This window comes from Anomalospiza imberbis, chromosome 3 (assembly GCF_031753505.1).
Source record: "Anomalospiza imberbis isolate Cuckoo-Finch-1a 21T00152 chromosome 3, ASM3175350v1, whole genome shotgun sequence".
NCBI lineage: Eukaryota > Metazoa > Chordata > Aves > Passeriformes > Viduidae > Anomalospiza > Anomalospiza imberbis.
This window is the reverse complement of record NC_089683.1, coordinates 5,633,344-5,656,048: the sequence shown is the minus strand read 5'-3', so window position 1 is coordinate 5,656,048 and position 22,705 is coordinate 5,633,344. Positions and strand designations below refer to the sequence as shown.

Below are 22,705 nucleotides of genomic sequence, written 5' to 3'. Positions count from 1 at the left end.
GGGAATATATTGGATCCTTTCAAAATTATTGGCTAGACTGTCTTGGGCATTTCATGTTTGGGTATAGAGTCTTTGGATTTATTTTGTGTTTTGTTTGTGGTGATACTGTCGTGTCCTGGCTGTATATCCCAGAGTTGATGTTCTGCTCTTTGACTTCAGTGCCATATGCTGCTAGATCTCCAGACTGAAGTGTGGTGTTAATGTAAAGGAAGCTGTAATGAACATCTTGTACATATTTCCTTTTGCATATTCACTGTCTGTAAAATGTCTCTCTGAATACATCCTTGCTGGTTTTGAAATGGTTTCTTTACAGTTCAGTATAAATGCTATTTATATCCAAAGTTGTTTGAGGTTATCCTTTACTCCTAATGTTACTCTAATTCTACTTTAAGAGTGGAGAAATTGATCTGGCTGAAATTAATTAGGAAATTGGTAGAGCCACTAAAAATGGTGGTTATATATGGCACTTCCTAAGTACTTTGACTGAAGAGGTACAAAATAAATCTGACGAAGCACTAACTATAATGAAATAGATGACTACATTTTCATTTTTAAAACAGGATGGCTGCTGAAGGTGAACAAAATAAAGCAAAACTATTTAAATTCCTTTGCTTTTTTAAAGATATTGTTAATAGAAAAAAAATATTTTTAAACTGAGAATATCTCCTTACATTATAGGGGTTTTAGTAGCATTAAAAAGTATAATTTCCTATATTGATTTGGAAAGAGCTATTAAAAATGCATGAAAGGTATTTTAGGGAGACAGTGTCACAGGATCTTTTAAAATTATTTTCTCAAGTGTGAGTTAACTCTTGTGCTTCTTTACCATTGGAAACACATCATCCTAGGTTACAATATATGGGATATCTAATTATTTCCTACTGATCAGAGAGTCTTTAATTTGGTTTGGAGTGTTGGGGATTATACCAGTGTCTCTTTGTATAATTTTATACTCAGACTATAAATTATATTTGGAAAACTGTATTATTCAATAATTTGTATGGTATTCAGGCAGTTTAGAAATGTTTCTTGAACACGGTGAATAGAGAAAATGTGCTTATAAAGGATAAATAGATTCAGCATAATGGTGTGTTTTTTGGCCTCATCTATTTTGCAGGCAATTAACAAAGGAGGATGTTACATTTTTGCCTATCTCTTGCTCTCCTGAAATAGTCACTAACCACTTGTTAACCACACTGATTTTTTAATAGACAAAGTGGTTGCTTACAGCTTCCCCGCCACAAATGCTCAGATTAAGCACACTATTAGATTGCAGCCAGAATAGCCTACAAAACAGGAAGAAAGCCTTGCCTTTCTCTCTGCCTCCTTCCCGTGTTTAAGCTGATGTGATAATTCACTGCAGATTTTCTCTTTCCCTGACAGAGTGCCTACCGCAGGAACGGGATGACTTTTCTCGCCTGCTGATGTGGATGTGGCTGCGGCAACAGGAAAGCCAGTATTATATTAAGGTGATTTTCTTTTCCCCTCCATGGAAGGAAAAAAAAAAAAAAATACAAGCTCCAATGTCTCCAAGTACCAGTGAGTGGGCTGGTTTGTTGTGACTATCTGCTGGCTGTCTCTGTCTCTTTTTCCAGCCCCCTCAATCGTTATTCTTGTTTACTAGCTGGAACATTTAGCTAATTAATGGCAGGATGTTTGGGATAGGGTGTAGGTGGACAAGAATGCAGCTCAGACAATGCTGGAGTTTGCAGGGGACTTTCTGACTGCCATGTCATTTTTATTTAAGTGTCTGGAAGTCTGTATGTTCTCCAAAAGATGTTTCTTTGTAAAGCAGGATAGGGCAGGAAGAGGCCAGAGATAGACTGGGTTGTGTTGGTTTATTAGGTTGTACAAATGTTATGTAGTTTTCTTTGCAATTTTTACAAAAAGAAAAACTTTTTGCCTCTATTTTCTACTAATTCCCACGTATTTCTCTCAATTAATATAAGTGTTCACAGAGTATAACCCAGTTTAATCCAGTGAGGTGATTTTGATGACAGGCATACCAAGTTTGGATGCAAAGATACTCAGGAAAAGTTCAGGTAAACTAAACTTCACCAGTTAGAGGCTTGGTTTTTAGCAGGCCCAAAGATAGGCTAAGTGCTCACACCCAAATTTTCAATATTGGCATCTCCTAAGGTTTGAGCCATCATTGTCCAAAATCAAAGAAAGCCTTTGCAGTGACTTGGCACTGGATTGGGCCTCTATTTGGAAAAATACATTCTAAAGTGTTTGAATAACTTTGTCTGTCTCAGTGGTTGTAGGCAAGGGCTTAACGTGTACTTGCTCAGCGTTTGGTGCAGGAAGCAGATGTTGTCCCTGTTGTTGACAAAGGCAGCATTTCTGTTGGATTTGGTTAAAGAAGAAACCAGCTCTTTTTGCGTTTTTTTTTTTTTTTTTTTAATATATTTTAGCTAACATTGTTTGTTTTCAAGATTTTTTTTTTTAATCTCAGTCCCTGCCTCTATGCTTATTCCTGTCCCTTTGCTCCTCCAGCCTTTGCTGGCCTCACAAACACATTCATTTCTTCCCATAAAAACTGTACAAATATAGAGCTAACCACGATGATGCTTGAGCAGAGAAAAGGGCTCCTGCTTCAGCCTGTCACCAGGATCTGCTGGCACATCCTGCTGGTGTCCCTGTGGTACCCACAGGTCAGGGGTCTTCTTCAGCTGCCCAGAGCTCAGGCTTGGAATCCAGCTTAAGCCTCAAGTTAATACAGAACACTCAAGGGATCAAGAGGAGAACAGCAAAGTATTTTATATAGTGCAGCTATCCTCCTCCTTTCTGCTTACTATGTGAGGTCTTAATTTTCATTCCTGCTTTGTGCTCTTGTGGTCATTTGTAGGTAGTTTTGTTGTCCTGCTCTCCTGGGCCTGCTTGCAAAGACTTTAAATATATGTATATTTTTTAAATAAATGGAAAAATGTCTCTTTGCTACCAAAATATTGTAAAAGTGAACGTTGTACATCCAATATTGCTGCCATTCATGAATTGCTTTTCTCTTTTATCTGCGTACGCTTCTGTTTTCTGGATTTTTTTTGTGTGTAAAGGACTAAAAGTAATGTGTAAAATGTATTAAATGAGGAAGGGGGGAAGTTTTCTGATGTTCCATTTGTGCTTTTTGAAATATATGATTAAACTTTTCTTTTTATCATCACTCTTTATTTTTGTTGGCATCCTTAATCATGGAAAATTATATGTGTGCTGTAAACATCCAAACTTTTTTAAAAGGACACCAGCATTTATTGTATTTAGTTTCGATCTGCAGCCATACAGACAGAAGAAACCATTTCAGGCACTGGGTACTGGAATCAAAATTCCTTATGTTGCTGTCTCTCTCCTAGATTTTACATTTTAAAATATGCATAAGCAGGAAAAATACTGGCACTTATTTTTTACTGGTCTCCTTAAAGTCCCAGAGAATGAAGACTCAACATACATTTCTCTCAGAAATATGACAGATCATATTTTTGTTGGTCTGCTGTGTGTTTGTCTATCTTGAACAGCCTGACAGGCAATTACTTATAAAATCTGGGTTTGCCCAGTAAACCCATATAAAAACCTTTCACTTCCCTGCACAAGTCAGGGAGCTGAATTTAGAGTCAAACAAGGTATGTTATGTCTCCCTATCTTGGTCTAACCCAGTTTATTCTTATTTTGGGAAGTAATCACTTTTTTTCTCATCTTCAGAGTTTTCTTTGTTTTGTTTAAAACAAAAATGCAACCAGTAATACTTGTGTTGCATTTAGAGTGTTTCTTAGCACCACTTCCCATACTGCAGAAACAGAGATGTATGCTTAGGCTGATACTACACATTTTTATTATATATATATAAAATTCAGCTTGAGATTCAGTTAATGGCTGCATATGAATAGCTTTACACTTCTGTAATTTCAGCTTGCAGATAATTTCTGTTCATAGCCAGGATTTATAGGTACTGAATCCAGTTCTGTTGATTATTTCACATTAGTTATCTGAAGCAGGGAAACTTCAGTTTCAGTAGGAATATGATTGTATATCATATGAGGGAGTGTTACTTTTGCTCTCAGCTCAGTGCCTGCCTTGCCCTGTGGTTATACTACCTGGTTGTTCAGTTTTTCTTCCACAAAACAGGGATAATAATTCAGCTTAAAACTCATCAGAGGTGAGGGAGCCGCAACACAATTTTCTAGTTGAGCTTCATCTCATTTCCAGGTCCATCCTCTGTCAGTCTTTTTTCTGAGAAAATCAAATGCTTTAAAAGACTTCTGTCTTTGTCTGGAAATTGGGAGAAGCTGACAGTGCTCCAGATGTTTCTCCAGAGACACTCGTGAGTCTCCAAAATGTACCCTGGGTTTTCAGGGCACCCTTCTCTTTGTCAAGTCCATTTCACAGAGAGGGGAAATACAAAAAAATATGTTTTGGCATTTCTTGGATGTGGATGAACCTTTGTGTTGCATTAAGGTTCTGCCATCAGCCATGGGTAGATCTCATAAAATGGTTTATAGTTTCCTGTCCAGCTCATAGAGCATGTTTCATGGTACATAAACACTTATAATCATAAATTCAGAATAAATAGATAATGACATTAGTCACAAGTCCAACTCTAGCTGAAACTTAAACAGTTACAGGGTTGGGAGTGTTTTTGCCTGAATGAATCATCTTGTCCAAAGTTGGCTTTTTATACCTCTACTTTTTATACCTCTGCTATATATCTACCCCAGGCAGCAGTGCAGCCAGGGAAATGCAATGGTGGCATGCATTAAATCCAGGTTTATTCAGAAGGCACGGAGCCAGCACAAAGCAGCGAAGCCATCCCTGAAGGAATTGAATGTAAATTTGATGGTTTAAATAAGGCCAGATGCCTTAAAAATTATTTTGAAAGCTGTATCTTTAATGTAGCTCAACTTTTTTCTTTTTTTTTTTTTTTTTTTTGCTTGAGATAATGATGTTGCCTTTACAAAATAATAAGAAAAACTAGTTCTCATCTCTTGTGGGGAGACAAAAATCAGATACTTTGGCTTATATAAATCACTGAAATCTTGGCAACTACTGAAACAAAGTTTTAGAAGGCAGATGGCTGCAAATTTGAAGGAAACCTTCATATTTTACTGTTAAAAGCATTTCAGCTGTCTAGAGAGTGCTCTGAGGCACTACATTAATAGCCATTCTTAGCAATCAAGCTCCACTATATTCATATACTATTTTTCTTAAACAAGATAGATTAGTAGTGAGAGATGGAATGATAAATAAGGAAAATAAAGAACTAAAATTATAATAATACAGTTTCATTTTACATTGTATAGCTCTCTTCAATATTTGTGATTGACAATTCATCTTAATTCCTATCGGACAGAAATATTGGCACAAGAATCTTATATCAATATCTGTGTATTTCTGGACTTGTCTTCATCCAGATGCTTTGCAAATTTTTCTTACTGGTTTTGTGAAGATGTGATCTGTCAATCTTTGGTCCTCGTATGACTGATTATTGTAATGTCTGAGTGCCTCACAGGTTTCCATGTGTTTATGTCTACAGCACAACTTTAAAGTAATGTGTTGTCAGTTCTATTTCTTCTGAGGAAAGGCTTAGTTATGGGCCACATGTTAGGAAACCTGGAATGGTTCGGAAACCTGGATTTCTCAAAATCCATAATGATTCAGTTCTGAAATATCTCCCCTCTGCAGTGAAAGCAATAGGTGTGTCAGAGAGCACATAACCCAGCCCTGCAGGCTGGGGGAGAAAGGGACAAAGGCAGTATCCAACTGGATCTGCAAGGAGAACTGGGCATGGAAGAATGCAGCCACTCAATCTGGATCCAATCCAGGGCTCACGACTTTGAAAACTTCTGGCTGAGATGTGACATGGGCACTTGGTGACCCCCTACCGAAACACAAAAGACAAGTTTTCAGCATAGCATGGACTGTGGGACACCTTCCTTCCTCCAAATTATGCTGGACTTCTTAAAACACCATGAGGGATGTACTCATTACAAAAATCCTGCTTTGGCAGTGCCAGAGCATTCTCACCTTCATCTCCTCCCAGCCTGCCTTAGCAGAGTGCATCAGAGCTCAAAGAAATGAGAGGAGAAACACAATCAAAAAACGTAAATGTCCTCTTTTAAATGGTGCAGCAGCTGAAATGGGTGTTGACAAAGATAAAGTGAAATGTTAATTTTTAGTAGATGAACTGGTTCTGAACCCAATAAAATGCCACTGAAATGTGGTGGCTGATACTCATCCTGTAACTAGACCTGGAAGAAGAGAAGGTGTAAGATATAGTGTAGTGAGATTCAGATAGTCAGCAGTCAATAACTGGCTCAAACCAGTTCTGTTTAGCTCTCATTTCCATAAGTATTTAATTAATCTACAAAACAAAAAAACTCCAGAGAAACTATTGCCTTTCTTGTACTGACACGATTTCTTCAGATCTGCAAATGAAATGGCAGCAACTGCATGTCAAGCTGAGGTGAAAACAAATCTGAAACATCACTGCAGGAGGAGAAGGAAGGTGTTTAGAGGAGAGAGGCTCCAGCTGAGCTTCCCCCTGAGCTCCCTTGCTCAGATCGTTGTGTATCTGCTGATCAGCAGTGTCTAAATCTGCTGCTTGTGCACAAATTTTGTCGTAGCTTCAACTACACAATTTTAGCAAACTAGACATGAGCTGTCTAGTGTTCTCCATGTCAGCTTGTTCTTACTTTAATACTAAAAAGAATTTACACTCTTTTGTGTTTTGGAATGGTCTCGGCATAGTCCTACATTTTCACTGCTCAGAAGATTTTCGTGTAGACAGAACACAAATAAATGGAAATAATTATTAAGGAGTGATTTGAGCACCTGGGAAAGGGTCTTTGACAGTCAATTTCCCAATGGAAGGTGCTGCTTTTATTCATCTTCTCTGGGATGGTGGCAAAACTGATATATGGTTCCTGTAGGGCTTGAACTTCTACAACAAACAGTTGAGGTCAACCTTGAGGTCTCCCTCAAACTCATGAGCATCCTGCTTATCTCCTCACTGTGTAAATCAGGCGCAAGCACAAGAGGAAAAACATGACAGATTCTTCCACTGGAAGATCAAGAACCACAACACTGAATAATCCAAGGTAAGGCAGAATAAATTAACCTTGGTCTGACTGGGCTCAGCAGCCGGTTGCTTAGGAAAAATCTCTTTTTTTTTCCTGTTTGACAATTACATCATGCTAATTTCCACACTTTGGTGATCAGAACTTTGTCAGTGAAATAGTTGAGAATAGTTAATTCCCATGTGCATTCAACTTTCAGAGCCGATACAGTGGTAAACAGCTCTCTGTCCTTCTGCAGCTGTTGTTTTTGACTAGTGGGTTAAAAACCTCACGTTTTAAGGGCATATGTATTTTGGGGCAGAGTCTGAGTTGGTTGCTTTTATTCACAATATCCAAATACATAAGTGTAGCCATCTAAGCTAGTCCACCTTGCTCCTCTGGCCACCCTTGCAGGTTACAGTCTTCCCAACATTATGGTAGTGAAGATAAGATTTGGTATAAGCAGCCAAACTTTCGAATTTTTGGCCAATGTCCACACCTCCCCAGTTTTTACTGCGACTGGTTTTTATAGGTGTGTTTTTTACAGTGTTGAAGTTGGGCTTGTAGATGATGCTGGATTCATTTTTATTTTGTTGAGGCTTGTTTTATTTGCACTTAGGTATGTAGTTGCCATGCATGCTCTGAAGGGATTTTGCATCTTAGTTGGTTTCTTTGGTGGTCTTGAAGGAACGGCAAAATTCATGCAACACTTAAAGAGCCTGTTATTAAAACTTTATTCATAAGTGAGCAGGAGGAGCATAGAAAATGTATTCATTTATATGCATATATATTAAATAAATATGAATATATATGTAGTAAAATTTTTCATGACAACTGAGTTCCAAAAATCATCTCTGATTTTTAAATCCTAAAGCAAACATAACCCTGTTTTGATACCTCCCTCTCTCTGCAATGAAAGTGGTTTATCCTTGTAAAGATAAAATATTTTTACTTTGTGGAAGTAATTTGATTGTAACCTTTGGTTTCTTTGCTGTCTGTCATTTTTCTCTTTCCCAAAGTTTCATGTCATACTGTGAATCTTTAAGAAATTGTGAAACCTCCTGAAATTTTAGAAAAAACACCTTTGACCTGTATGAAAAAGGCATTTTTGAATCTGCAAATTGTTGGGTTTTGTTTTTTTTTTTCCTTTGGCAATAATGTTTTGGGAATTTTTAAAGTCCAACGGACTGTGGTTTGAGAGGGAGAGATAGCAAGGAGGTGGGACAGAGCTGTCAGAGCCAGACACTTCAGAGATACCTCTTGCTCCCTTAAATTGTTCTGAAATGTCCTTATATTTTATAGTACATGAGTTGTGCTCTTGGCTGCCATTTCCTTCCTGCAGCCTCCCAAAGGTAAGTGGATTGTGCCCTCTGGGGGCTCTCCACTGCTTTAACTTAGATTTAAGTGTGGTGTGTGGTTTTTTTTTTTTTTTTCTTTTCTTTTCTTTCTCTCATTCTTTATTTTTCTCTTTCTTTCTTTAGCTTTAAATGTCACATTGATTTTCCCCCTCTCCTTATGTCTTATGAGAGAAGAAATTTATGGCCTTTTTACATCAGGAAGTCTAGCTTTTCCTGACGTTTTATTGCTTTGAATATTTGAAACATTTCAATCCCAGACAATAAATATTACATGATTATTGTTTTCATATGGATAGGCTATTTCTCCCTGTTTTTCCTGTCCAACGTTTTACTAGCAAGTGACACCCAAAAATTTATGGATACTAAAACCATTACTATTCAACTTCGCTGGGAAGGTCAGAGATAGTCCCTCATTTTGTATGTAGTGTATGTATATATTTTAAAAAGAAAAAGTTTAAATCATCTCATATGTTTTGAATCCTATAATGATACAAACTTAAATCAGAAAAGAAGGTTTGATTTTTTCCTTTAAAAAAGTACTCATGGGTCAAACCTTGTTTTCACTGAATTAAATGACAGTTCTTGAAGTCTAGGTGGGAAAAGCAGTGAGCCCCAGTGGAACATTTCCCAGGTCAGCAACTGGCAGCCTGCAGGTGCAGAGCTCGGGAGTTTTTGGAAGTTGGTGGGATGGGTTATTCCAGTCTGTAACGCAGAGTGTAGGTTTTCTGCTCACCCAGGTTGGTAAATTGTTGTTCTTGTGGTAGAAAGGATTCCTTGCCACGTGGGACCCACAGAACCCAGTCTGAGGTTACACTTTTTGATGCTCTGTTGGGGGAAGGCAAAGCACACCGTGCATGTGCTGCACCAGTTCTGCAGCACCAGCTGTGGCAACTAAGTCTGTCTTGCAGCCCCAGGTTTGATCTGACAACCAGCAGATAAAGCAGTGTAAGAAATCTCTGGTCAAGTAACTAAGGCAGTCAGATTAAAAGAGGCACAGGTTCTGCTCAGAAGCTCTAGGTTGGCTATTTAATTTTTTTTTTTCATATTGACTGATTTTCATGGATACAATGCAGGACCCTGCTGCTTGTGTTCCATTAGCTATCATAGAATCACAGAATGGTTTGTGTGGGAAGGGACTTCAAATATTATCTCATTCCAACCCCCTGCCATGGGCAGGGACACCTTCCACTATCCCAGGTTGCCCCAAGCCCTGTCCTACCTGGCCTTGAACACTTCCAGGGATGGGGCAGCCACAGCTTCTCTGGGCACCCTGCGCCATGGCCTCACCACCCTCGCAGGGAAAAATTTCTTCCTAATACCTGATCTATCTCTACCCTCTTTCAGTTTAAAGGCATTCCCCATTGTCCCATCACTCCATGCACTTGTAAAAAGTCCCTCTCCAACTCTCTTGGAGTCCCTTTCCAATTCTCTTCTTAATTAGAAGGGAAGTTCTCCCAGGAGCCTTCTCTTCTCCAGGCAGAACAACCCAAATTCCTTCAGCCTGTCAAAAGAACTATTATAACATTTCAATGATTTTGTATTGATCTTGACTGCAGAACTGTATCTTACATAACCAAGAAATCTCCCTCTTTCTGTCAGTTCCTGATAAATTTTTTTGTCCAAATTCATTCTCTTCTCTATAACTGTGAAGAGAGGAATCCTACTGTGTTTACAGAGGAGGAAAACTGTCAGGTTGTGGGGACAGTAAACCTAAATACATGTCTTTGGGACAAAAGCAAGATCAGACCTTTCTCAGGATGGGTAAAGGTTTGCAACAGGGATAAGAAAAAATACAAAACTGGTCAAAAATTTTCCACTGCAACAACATCCATGATCTGGTGGCTCATCCTCTCCTTGCCTTGTGCAGACAAAGGGAGCCAGAGTCTAAATCCATTCAGAGAGAAACACTAGTAAGTACTTGTTTAAAGTCTTTTTTAAGTGTTGTTGTGTCTTTACCCTCTCTCCATCTCATCCTCTTTTGGGAATGTTGAAAATAACATTCAGCTCTGTGCTGCCTTTGTCTGTCCTTTTCCATGTGGTAAACATGGACTTTTCCCTCCCTTTTCCTTACAGACTTTCAGCCAACTCAGTTTTCCTGTTTACCTCCTTGTCAAAGGTGTCATTGGTGATATCACTCCAAGTCTAGAAATGAGGGGTTTGCTGCTTTTCCTAACTAGCTACTACTTCCTTTGGTATTACATTGATTTTGTATCATATCAGATTTGGCACATTTACCGATTCGTTTTTATTTTAAGGAAAGCAGATGCTTCCCTCACCCACCCCTTACCAACACATGCTGAAGGTGAAGGCACTGAAATGGTTTTCTGAAGACCTGGGCTCCCATCCAGACCTTTCAGTGCCTCAGTTCATTATGGCTGTATCAATGAATTTGTAGACCCATTCTTTTAAAAATAGTACTGATAATAATGGTAAGAGAAAGATTGTAGGTCCCAAAATTCAAATTAAAAATGGTGGTAGGGAAGCTGCAGCAGCTCTGTGGCTGAAAAACTGACCACAACAGCTTTGCAAAATCAGTTTTGTTCTTGTACAGAGAGAGATGAATCCAGCACAGCAGCTGCTTTATCAAGTGCTGTGTTTGTTTCTTCTGATTTGGAAACCCCAAACGTTTTAGTGCCTCAGGAAGACACTGAGTCCTGATAAAGGCAGCTGCTGACTTAGAGTTCCCACTGTGGTTTGAACACAATTCTTCTATTCTACACAATAGAAAACAAAAGAATTTAAGTGTGATGTCATGTAAACCCTTGGTTATTATCAACACAGACTCTGGTTTAATCTCTCCAGATCTGTTATCTTTTGCTGAACAGTAAAGGCACCACACATAAGGTAATAGTTGCGTTTTCTTGACTGAAGATATTTGTAGATGTACAACAACCTCCTCCTGGAAGCAGCAGCTTCATGGCTGAAATCAGAATTTCAGGCTTTCATGTAAGAAAAGAAGGTGCTGCTCTCAGAGCACCACTTAAACCTGTATATAACTAATTCACTGAGGTCTGCCTTCCACCATTGTCATCTTGGGGGAGCACCTCTGAGGGAAGAAAGTGATCCATTTTTCCACCTACTTCTCCATGAAGCCTACTCAGAAGAACCCTTACATTGCTAAGTATGTAGAGTCATAGAATCATGGAATTATTTGGGTTGGAAGTGACCTTAAAGATCATCCAGTTCCAACCCCCTTCCAGGGCAGGGACACATTCCACTATCCCAGCTTGCTCCAAGCCCCGTCCAGCCTGGCCTTGAACACTTCCAGGGATGGGGCATTTGCCACCATCTCTGCGTTTCCAAGGACCAGCAGCAGCATCTGCCCCCCATCTGACCTGAAACTGTCTTGATATTTGGTATAATTAGAGCACACTCTTAAAGGAAGGCTGGAAATAATAATGTTCTCCTGAATTGAAATCTGTTTAATCAGAAAAAGAAAAATAATAAAATAAAAGCCTATGGACACCTAGGAAGGAGAATAAGTTTGAGGTCTGTGGTGTGATGCAGAAGGTGCAGCTGCACTGTTGGGAGGGTGATCTGCAGCCACCAGCGAGTCGTGCCCTCAGCTAATACCTGTACCCTGGGGTCCCTCACCATTTTATTGCTGCTCTGGAACAGGATGTGCAACTGCTCTGCATTAATATGCTATTACAGGTTGGCCAGTGTAAACTCCAGGTGCTGAGAACATGATTTATTCCATTCGTATAAAAAGGTGTTTTCTATGGCCGTATTAAAAATTATACTAACTGTTGGGCTTGCCACTGCACTGTGTGTGGCACATGCCAATTTAAACCTGTCACTTCCTCTAATTTAAGGATATGTCCTCAGAAGATCATTAATTGGGGGTGGAGTTGGGGATCACAGTACAGCTGTGGCCTGTTAACCCCCATCTGGCTGTAAATCCCTGAAAAGCACCTTCCCCAAAGATGTCAGCTGCTACCATGCAGTCACTGAACCAGAGAACACATTTTTGTGTCTATTTTATATTTAAATATATTTTACATTGCAACTTTAACTTAGGGTGAATTGTGCCTGTAGTGTGGCTTTAGTGTGGCCTGCCAGTGGCTTTATTTGTAGTGAGTTCACTGTTGAGTGGACCAAACAATTCCAAAGAGCTGTAGCAGAGCCCACAGTGTTTCCTGTGTCCCAGTGGGCTTATCCCAAAGCAACACCAGCCCTGAGCACTGCTGGGATGAGCAGTCACAGGCTGATGTTCCTCCTCACTGGGTTCCCCTCTGCCAGTGCAAGACTCAAGGGTCCTAATCACTCACTGGACTGAGCAGATGGAGATTCAGTCTGAGACTTAAATGTTTTGTGTGTGTGTGAAGGCAGTGCAGGGATTTCAGTCCTATATGGTTGCCAAAACTCCAAGTTTGCCCATCTGAAAACCATGAGGATGGTGAGGCCATGGCACAGGGTGCCCAGAGAAGCTGTGACTGCCCCACCCCAGGAAGTGTCCAAGGCCAGGTTGGACAGGGCTTGGATCATCCTGGGATAGTGGAAGGTGTCCCTGCACATGGCAGGGGGTGGAATGAGATGGTCTTTGAGGTCCCTTCCAACACAAACCACTCCATGATTCTCTGATTCTATGATTTCTCTGCTATCTGCCCTCTGAGTGTTCCTTGGGAGGATTTTTCCATTTTCCTTTTCCACTCTCCAATGCTGCTAGCTTAGCTGGGCATTACACTCAGCCTCAGTAAGCCAAAGACCCAGCTTAAATTCCTAATGCAGCCCAGGAAAGGTCAAAATAATTATTTTGCAGACATCCACATCAGCTGACCTGCCAAAAGAAGAGAGCAGAGGGGCTGGGTCAGGAATGTGACATCAGACACAGGGTGGGTTACAATATTTGATACCTTTTTATGTGGTTTTCCAGTCCTTCATGTGTCATGTCCACACAGCTTAGATCCAAGTTCTCATTGCAGAGCTGGTTTGAGATAACCTTGGGGAAATCCCAGAGAAGAGGCTCAGGTCTGCACATGACCCAGGCTCGTGCCCTTGGCTAAACTGCAGCTTTTTTCCTGGCTGCCATTTCAGTAGCCTCACACAGCTACAGTATCTCCTAGAAAAGCCCCAGTCTTGCCTGATGTAAAATAAGCTTCTATTTTTTAGGCAACTTGAGACTGGATTATCTCTGTGTGCTGCACTGAGCTACCTGCAGCCTATACCCAAGGGATGCTGATGCACAAAGCCTGGCCAGAAGCACATCAAGCCTCAGGGCATTATTCAAATGCACACAGAAAGCCCTTAGCAGCCCTGACTATCTTAAGCAGAGTCCCTTAAACCTGTTTTTCCTGGCAAAGGTTTATCTAACCTGTATTTAAAGACCCCCAAGGATGGAGATTTCACAGTCTTGAGTCTACTAATGTTATAGATCCTCATAAATTTTTTTTCCTATCTGGTTTGAATTTTTTCCTTTTTTTGCAGCGATGTAAAGGCTTTCCTTATCCTAACCATGAGGACAGATTGCACCAGTGTTCTCTGGAACAGCCTTTTCTGCGCTCAAAGGCACTTACATCCCGCCAAGGCTCTCTTTTGGCTAATAAATGTAACTCGATCAATCTGTCCTCCCAGGCTGCACTTTCTGGCTTTCCAGCACTGTTTTCTGTTTTGACAATGAGCCATTGAAAACTGCTCTCTGGGTGCACATATCTGCAGCCTTGTCCCCACTCTCTAGCAACTTTATCTAGACCCATGTTTCCCTCACCTGATTAGGAAAGTGAATATGAGACAGTGTCAGAAGTCTTCAAGTGCCAGTGATGAATCTATTGCCTTTTCCTTCACCCTAAGGCTTGTCACCTGTCACAGATGTCCCACAACAAGGGTTCAAATGGCCACCAAAAGTCACACTGTGTAGAGTCAAAGAGTAGACAAAGGATTAGTTAAAAGCAAGGATTATTCAGCCTGGTGGTGAACTGGGCAACAGAAGCACTGAGGTGCTGGAGTCATAGAGAGGGGCACCCTGACCTGCAAGAGGTGGACCATGTCTTTCCAGTATCCCATTTTCCCATTTTCACACCTGTGACAAGTCAGTGAATGCTGACAGGCGGCGCTTGCAGCATCGGACGTCGTGATTCACACTGTGAATGACCTGGTTTTGTCGTGCTGATAACCAGGTATTTTCCCTGACTTTGCCCAGCAGGTGAACTGGAAAGACTATAGCTGACAGTGAAGTTAAATTAATTTCTAGTGATTATCTAATGGCTTTTTAATATTCATTTCAGGTTTTCAACTTTGAGTCTGTTGTTACTACATGCATGGAGACAGCCAGAATGCTCTCATCATGTGATCCTCCTCCTGACCCAGATAAAAGAGCTTCATTAGTTTTATTTCCAGGTTTTAATTTCTTGTATCCTACTCCTCAGAAGACCAGGGGCTAAAAGGAGCTCCATCCCTCATAGCACGCATAGGAATGGGATTCATGGCTCCTGGGCTTCTTTTCCAGCTCTCTCTCCAACTTCATCAGTGTTACATTCACTTCTGCTCACCTCAGTGACCCCACCTGGAAACTTACCATCTTGCTTGGTTCATCCCTTGCTCTCAAGGCAGCTTTCAAATGGTGAAGAAATCATCATCCCAATTTGATAGATGGAGAAACTGAGGCCCAGCAAAGGGAAATGAGTGCCATTCTTGTCTCCATGCTCAGGGGTTTGTCCACCAGACCAGACAAGTGCTGGGGTGGAAATAAATATTCCTCCTGATGACTGTGGTCTCTGTGGTCAGGGCTGAGGGTCGAAACGTTCACACAAGGCCTGCACGCAGAAACCACAGAATCCCCCACAGCTCCACTGCACTTTATTAAAAGTCACTGCTTCTGTGAAAAATGGGGTTTATAAGAGTTAGGTGCCTTAATTATAAAGTCATGTGTGTTTGAATGACTTCTTCCTTGCTAACCATTTGTGACAGCCTACAAATGTGAAAAGTATTACCAAGCCTATTTTTAACGTGGCTATGGAGAGGCTGCAGTAGGGGAAACCAAATCCTACAGGATCATAATGAGAAAGACAAGTGATTCCTTAGATACGGTTAAGGTTGCCTGAGTTGAGCACCGATGCTGATACTATCCAAAAGACAGGAGATGTGGGAGTCCTGTGGAAGCAGCTGGGTGTTAAATAAGTGATAGGAGCAAGGGATAAATTTTCCCTTTGGAAGTGGATATATGGTCAGTGTATGAAGATAAAAAAATCTATTCAGAGAGGTGCTGGACCATGTCATGTGTGCAGGTTCTACACGTTTCCTGCAGAGCTGTCACCTGTTAAGAATTTATTCCATCCTGTTCTTTATCAGATAATTTGCCCTCTAATGGGGGACACAAATTGCCCAATGCTTTGTAGAACTGAGTCCTTAATGCTGCGTCTTCAAGGGTTGTGGCAAACTCAAGACCTGAAGCATCATCTTTGTCACCAACCTTTAGCTGTAGGCTTTTCAGGGGAAGAGGAAAACACACAAGATCCCTCTGGCAGACTCATTCCTGCATCCAGTAACAAGGGTTTCACCTTCTTATAACAGGGAGAGGCACTGGAGGAGAGCAGGCCAAAAGCAACATTAATGTTGGAGCAGTAAGTGTCACATTTGCTTTGAAAGGAAATGAAAGTGATGGAAAGGAAATATTCCAAATAGGAGGGGACAGAGAGAATGGTGCTCTTTGTTGGTTCAAAGGTAAAGAATATGGTGTGGAAGATGGATAAAAAGATGACATACTGTGGATAAAAGTTTTATTGTGAGTTAGGTTTAAGGTTGATGGGCACCATTGTGGGAATTTCCTCTGATCAAATATATAATTAGTTTTAACTCTAGGCCTATGATTCTTCCTCCTTCCATAATTTTGTATGGGATTACACAGACCTTAATCTTGGTGTAAATTCTGCAAAAAGTACTTCTTCATGCCTGGATAAATCATCTAAGTGCTAAGCAACAATACAAAATTTACACCTTCCTTTAACTGTGTTTTATCCCCATTTCTCCACAACTGTATTTTGTCAATTTTGAGTGATAAATTATTTATGCCCCCCTACCACAGTATCATGAGTATTCTGTGTATATGGCCTGTAATTTAGTTGATTTTTTAAATAAATAAAAGATTCTATTTCCAAGACCAAGGCAGATTTTACAGACTTAACTGTCATATTATTTAAAATACTTTAAAGATAAGGATTGAATCTGATGGTTATGAGATACTTCACACCACAGAACTAGGAGCAGAAATAGAAAAAAACACATGGCTTATTTTGTTCAAGAGTTTTCAATTTCTTTAGTTGGGTACCATGAATGTGTATCTGGAAAGAACTTTTCCTCTTTGTAATGCAGACTGAGGCTGAAGCACATCTTATTCCTTGAAATAGCCATTGTTACCAAGCTGTCATGTTACTACCTGCAGCCTGACAGAGCAGAATTAAAATGTTAGGACTTCATGTTACATTTCTCCAGGTGGCGTTTCACCAGAGCTCAGTGGCTATAATGTAATTTCCACCTAAACATTGTTTTTGACAAAAACATGGGACAATTTTCTCATTGTTGTATTAAAATATACTTATTTTCTGATTAAACCAAGCCCCGAGTCATGAGAGTCTGACATGTTAGGGCTTAATACTGAAGTCTGGAGTAATTTTTCCTGTTTTCTTTCATGACAAATGTTGAACCCAGATCTTCACTGTAATCACACTTGTCTGAATCAGGAGTTTGAGTCAGCAGTTTGACATATTTGTCATGACAAAATCTGCAATACATCTGGAGACTTGAGGGCTCAGAGAGATTGCATGCTTAAAGAGGTTCAATCAGAAATAATATGGAAATTTGGAAAAGGAGATGGGAAATCATGTATTTTCAGATACATTATGTTTATGTATCTCTGCAGGTTTTTTTTTTTTTTTTTTTGTTGTTGTTGGTTCTTTTGTTTTTTAAACCTAATAGAAATTATTTTCCAGTCATTAACTGTGAATGAGACAGAAAAAAAGCCCTGTGTAGGTGAACCACTGGCCATAAACGATGTTGTCTGACTTAGAAACCGAGTCTGTGATTATAAGATTGTGTTTACTATGGAGGAGTCGAATTCAAATTGGTTGTGGCTCTTCACTGGGGATGTCACTCTCTAGAGTGACATTTACATTTGAGAGATTGACCTGGAAATCTTAAATCTAGCTCCCTCCTCCCTATGAAGCTGCAACAAAGAGACACAACTGCCTTTCCCTGCATTCAAACACATCAGGAAGGAACTTGTGGTTCAGACAAAACAACGTAAAAAATAATTTGGCAATATTATTTTTGCAGGTAATGCGTCTGGTTGCATAAACCAGCAAGGATTTGGCAGCTGCAGTACAGTTATTTACACTTCCTTACCAGTTTGCTTGCCACAGTCTGCAGCTCCTGTGGGAGTAAGAATGAAAGGACTTCAGTGTGTCCCCAGTGTATCTTTTGACAACCTAAGACAATAGTAAGGTGCTGAGGGTTTTTTGTCAGAGGAGGACAGATTGTGAATCCATGTTGGTCCTCAGTCCCTTGCTTTTTACGAGAGGTGTTGGCACAGGGTCAGCTCTAGATAAACACAAGAGAGGAGCTCACAGTCCTCCACAGGCAAGGCAAGCAGAGGAACAGGAGACAAACTGGCTGGATTCAGGCAGGCAGAGCACGGGCATCAGGCTGAGACGGGCTCGGAGTCACGTTTCCTGACTTGTCACAGTCTGTGCTGTCTTCAATGATGTAACACTTCCTGTGGCTCTTTCCGAAAATATTTTCATAAGCTTTGGGTGATGTGCACTCTGCTAAGGAATTGCCTAATACTATGATCCGATGAGGGTTTGGAGCTTTAATGTTTTAAATCGCTTCTAGCTGGATTAATTTCCTCAGATTCAAATCATACAGGATCAGCTATTATTGGTTTTATCCTCATTACAGCTTCTACAACTGCACATTCTTACCTGGCTAACAAAATATCAGAGGAGTTTGTTTTATTATCTTTAGCTAATGGTTGTGTACTGATCCCCAAGTAAGGTGATATTACTGCAAAAGTGGAGGGGTTTGTGCTGAGCTGGGTCACATGCACCTGTGTTTTCTCAGGAAATCTTGGGAAGTTTGGTTGTTCCACACTGCTCAAGTTTGATCACATCATGAGCTTTCTAATTTTTGGCTATTTCTGGTTCCTTATTTCAATCAAAATGAGGGAATAGAGGAACTTTTAGTGTAGAGTTCATCCCACACAACATTCACACCTCAGCTCCTTGTCAGACTCCCCTCCCAGCCAGTGTAAATCAGATGCTTTCAGGGAGTGATCAACCTGACATATTTTAATTGTCTGCTCTAATATTAGAGCAGCCCTAAAGACAGCTGTATCTTTGTACTGAGTACAAAAGGAGGGTAAAAAAATGTAGTAGTCAACGTTGCAGCTGTCTGCACTTGATCAGATGAATGCTGCCTGCCCTTCAAGCCATGTTTAAACTTATTTATGATGGGACGCATCTGATAGATGATGCATGTCTAGGTGTAACCTGGATGTGTAGAATCTCTTCATAGTCAGAGCAAATAAACAGACTTTTAGCATGGAATCTATCCCACATGTTAGTAAATATCTGAAGCAGCTTAGTTGCACTATTATTGGCTACAGGAGGGAGCTCAGGATGACTGGAATTTAATTCTGTGGTTGATAGGTATACCTCTATGACACACAAGATTAAATCCAGCCCAAAGAAGGATACCTGACCTTTTTTTATAGTGCACAGCATCCCAAAACTCTGTCTGCATGTTGGATAAACATGTTATTCATTTGCATGTGCAAAGACTGAGTCAGGATTCTACCTGGACACTGACCCCAGGAAATCTGGGCTTTCAATCATGCTTTTATCATCTGTTCTTGTTTGCAGTGCTATTGGTATTAATGTCAAAATCTGGGAAAAAAAGAAAGAAAATCTGAAAAAGATGTAAGTCTCCATCCCCCTACTCATAAGCCTCAACTCATGGAGAAGGTTGTGAAGTCAGTGTGCTACCAAATAGAAGTAGAAATACAAATAGAAATACATCTGCATGCATGTTATAATTTGCAGGATTTTTCATCCCAGGGCATTATCAACACAGTCATAAGAAGAATAAAGAATGGGGGAGTGAAGAGTGGGGGGAATAGTAAACCTTTGGCATTAACCAAGGGTCATTACCAGATTGATTCCTCCCTTCATTACATCCAGGTTTGTGGAGAAGAACCTGGGGGAAATTCTACCATATAATATGGAGATCATCCCAAATTGCAACTGCATCCAGACAAGTGTCTGGGACAAACCTGCTGTATCTTTCTCTCTAGAAGACTGTGCGAGACTTACTTAAAGCCAAGGAAATGGACGTGCTGTTTCCGGTTATTCTCCTTAGGATCTGTTTTGGGTCTGCTGTGATGAAATTTTTTTTTTTTAACAGATGTAGGCCAAAATTTGAGTGCAGCTGGGCAAATTTATGGCTACAGATGAGCACTGTGCAAAACCTGGAACCAGGCAGAACACATTGGCTTTGGCTTTGCTGAGGGTTAGAGTGTTTGCAGGAAATCAAAAATCATAAGGGGAGAAGCCCACACAACCAAAGCAAAAGCAGTGATTTGCATGAGGGCCTTCAGGCTGAACCTGCCTGTGGGGTGAGTCACCCCACACCTCACCTCCCCTCTGCTCAGGCTTTCCCAGCCCTGGGGTGGCTTTCTGGGTGTGCCATCAAAGTGTTGCCCACTTTTAGGTTTCATTGTCTTGGACAAGAGAATACAACCAGCTTCTCCAGAGGTGAAGTATCTTTTTGAGTCTCGTTCTGCTCTGTTTGTGTCTCTGTTTCTCCTCACTTTTGCTGCTCTGATCTTTGTAGCATTTGACACCTTGACTCTGGTCTGACACATGGACAGAAGCTGTAGAAAAGCTCCTGCATTCTCTCAGCATTGCTGGTGCCAGCACATGGCAAAAGAATTTCTGTCTAAACTTTCACACCAGCCTGCTTTAATGAACTCAAAAAATAAATGCCCCATCCCTGGAGGCATTCAAGGCCAGGCTGGATGTGGCTTTGAACAACCTGATCTGCTGCAAGGTGTCCCTGCCCATGGTGGGGGGTTGGAATGAGATGATCTTTAAAGGTCCCTTCCACCCCAAACCATTCTATGATTCTTTGAAAACTGCTGCAGACTCATGCTATGTTAAGTTCTTATATTCCAAAAGTTAACAAATCACAAAACTCTTCTAACAGTGATGAGCCTCACTCAGCATAGTGCTATTCCTTCCTGGTTTTTCCCACAGAGCTATTAATGAATAACTTTAAAAATATTTTTCATTATTCAATTTCACTGTAAGATTTGCTTTTGTTTGCAGCATCTCTGGAGCAAACATTAGCTAAGATCTGCATTTGTCAGATAATCATAGTCATTAAAAGTAATGTTTAATTGTTGTTTCCAGCCACAGAAAATTATGTAAAGATACAATATGGAAAGGAGAATTTTCTTATGTATACTACATAAAAATCAGGATGGAATTATGATGACTACAGCTAATGGAATAATTCACCACAAATAATTTATTCAAATGTAGCCTTTTTTCCTGCTGAGGTAATAGCTCTGAGCTAAGTGCCGTTTCTTACGCTGTACTTGCTTGGACAAATATCATTATGAACTTTTTTGCCCTCTGGCTTATTCATAAATAACAAAATTTGAGATGTGTTGGTCAAGCCAGTCGCATGGTGCTTTTCATGCCTATATCATTGAAATATTGCTGCAGTGTCTTCCAGTACAAATATCCAGGTGCACACATTTAAGGTTCTGTTCCTCTCAATGCTCTTCTATTCAACCCTGAACTGTCCTATCCTTGCATTTTTAGGCCTCTGAAATTCACTCAGAGGTATGTCCAGATGGAAGCTGAACCCAGTTCCTTAGAAAAAAACATAAGAAATATTCACTTAATAAAAAATATAATCCAAAACTCAGCAACTGATATATGTGGGAGCTGCCACACCTCATACTTGTCATTGAACCAAAGTATGGATGTCAAGTCAATCACCGGTGCCCAAATTTTACTCCTCACTTTAACAGGAAAGTTGAATTCCATCCTTAATTCATTTTGTTGTGATGGACATAGTCTGATGTTGTACACACAGACCAGATGGGCTTTAACACCGACCTTTGCCAGGGAGGAATTAATGGTGCTGCAGCTACTTAGCTGTGAAATTTCCAGTCTGATATCATCCATCACCAGTGTGTTACAATGCAGGCTGCAGACAGGCCTGGTTCCCTATTGTTGAGGTTGTCTGACACTTCCCATTACCAGACCCTGTTTTCAGTTGCTCAGAGCTTTGCCAAGCGTTAACCATTTGGATTTAAATTCTTCATGCTGAGTGTGTGCCTCAGGCTGAATTCATTTTAGAAAATGTCAGCCAAAATCAGAAAATATATGCATAAAAAAATCTGACAACCTGTATGTGAATGGTTCTTTTGCCCCCTGTACTTTGCAGGAAGGGTTTGACATCTGGCAGGCTGACCTTTGTGTCAGGGATGAACACACACTGAAAGTCTGTAGGAAAACTCACAGAAGCCCAAACTTGCTGAAGTCTTCAGCCTTTGGCCAGGCTGCAAGGTGCAAGGCCCAAGTCAGGCTTTGGTGTCATCCACAATGGTTGTGCTTTTGCCTGGGAGGCTTCTGCTGCCATGGAGTCTAAGAATGTTCTTCATCATCACCACTGAAAACAAAAGGAAAATCCTAATAACATATTAATCCTAATAATCTTCAGGCATTCTCTGGTCTGCCTGTACCTCATATTTTCTCTATTTCATTTATCCAGAGTTTAAGAAGAGCTCGGAAAATGCTCTCAAGCACATGTTGGGATTTTTGGAGTTGTTCTACGCAGGGTCTGGAGTTGGATGCCAATAATCCTTGTGGGTCCCTTCCAACTCAGGATATTCTATGACTCTACAATTCTATCATTGTTCTCTCTTCATCCATGTGGCTAAAGATAAACATTTTTATTATCTGCAGTATTAATCATTTGAGATGACCCACATCTCATTTCCACCTCTCACTTTATATTTGCATTTCTGGATTATTAATCTATGGTTGCTGGCACTCCATTCTGGTCTGTGATAGCTTCTAACTCCTAATAGTCAAGGCTGATGATCAAAGTTCACTCCTGGCAATGCAATTTAGTTTTCAGTCCTGACAGTGAAACTTAGTGGAGTAGAATCCACTAATGTATTAGTTAGCATAGCACTTCCTAAAATGCTTAAAGTATAATATGTATTAATTGTCCTGAAGGCACTTGAGGTAAATGGGATAAAGAACAAGAAACTGTAGTGGTAACCAGCTTAAGTGA

The 22,705-nt window shown here is 40.4% G+C and overlaps 1 protein-coding gene and 1 long non-coding RNA gene across 9 annotated transcripts in view; both read left to right on the top strand.

Annotated features, from left to right (window-relative positions):
* SUPT3H (SPT3 homolog, SAGA and STAGA complex component) overlaps nt 1–3,010 on the top strand; it is a 253,953-nt gene extending 250,943 nt beyond the window's left edge. For 7 of the 8 annotated variants that reach the window (XM_068183257.1, XM_068183251.1, XM_068183260.1 and 4 more), the window contains one exon: nt 1,364–3,010. In XM_068183257.1, the coding sequence (XP_068039358.1) occupies nt 1,364–1,408 (45 nt within the window). In that variant the 3' untranslated portion in view covers nt 1,409–3,010. The remainder of the gene's footprint in view (nt 1–1,363) is intronic. The other variant, XM_068183255.1, reaches the window with a different exon arrangement.
* Nucleotides 3,011–4,396: 1,386 nt separating this feature from the next.
* The window catches only part of LOC137470181 (uncharacterized), a 41,502-nt gene continuing 23,193 nt past the window's right edge, over nt 4,397–22,705 (top strand). Inside the window, exons 1-3 of the long non-coding RNA XR_010996932.1 lie at nt 4,397–7,085; nt 8,346–8,395; nt 19,450–19,572. This is a non-coding gene — a long non-coding RNA (uncharacterized lncRNA). The remainder of the gene's footprint in view (nt 7,086–8,345; nt 8,396–19,449; nt 19,573–22,705) is intronic.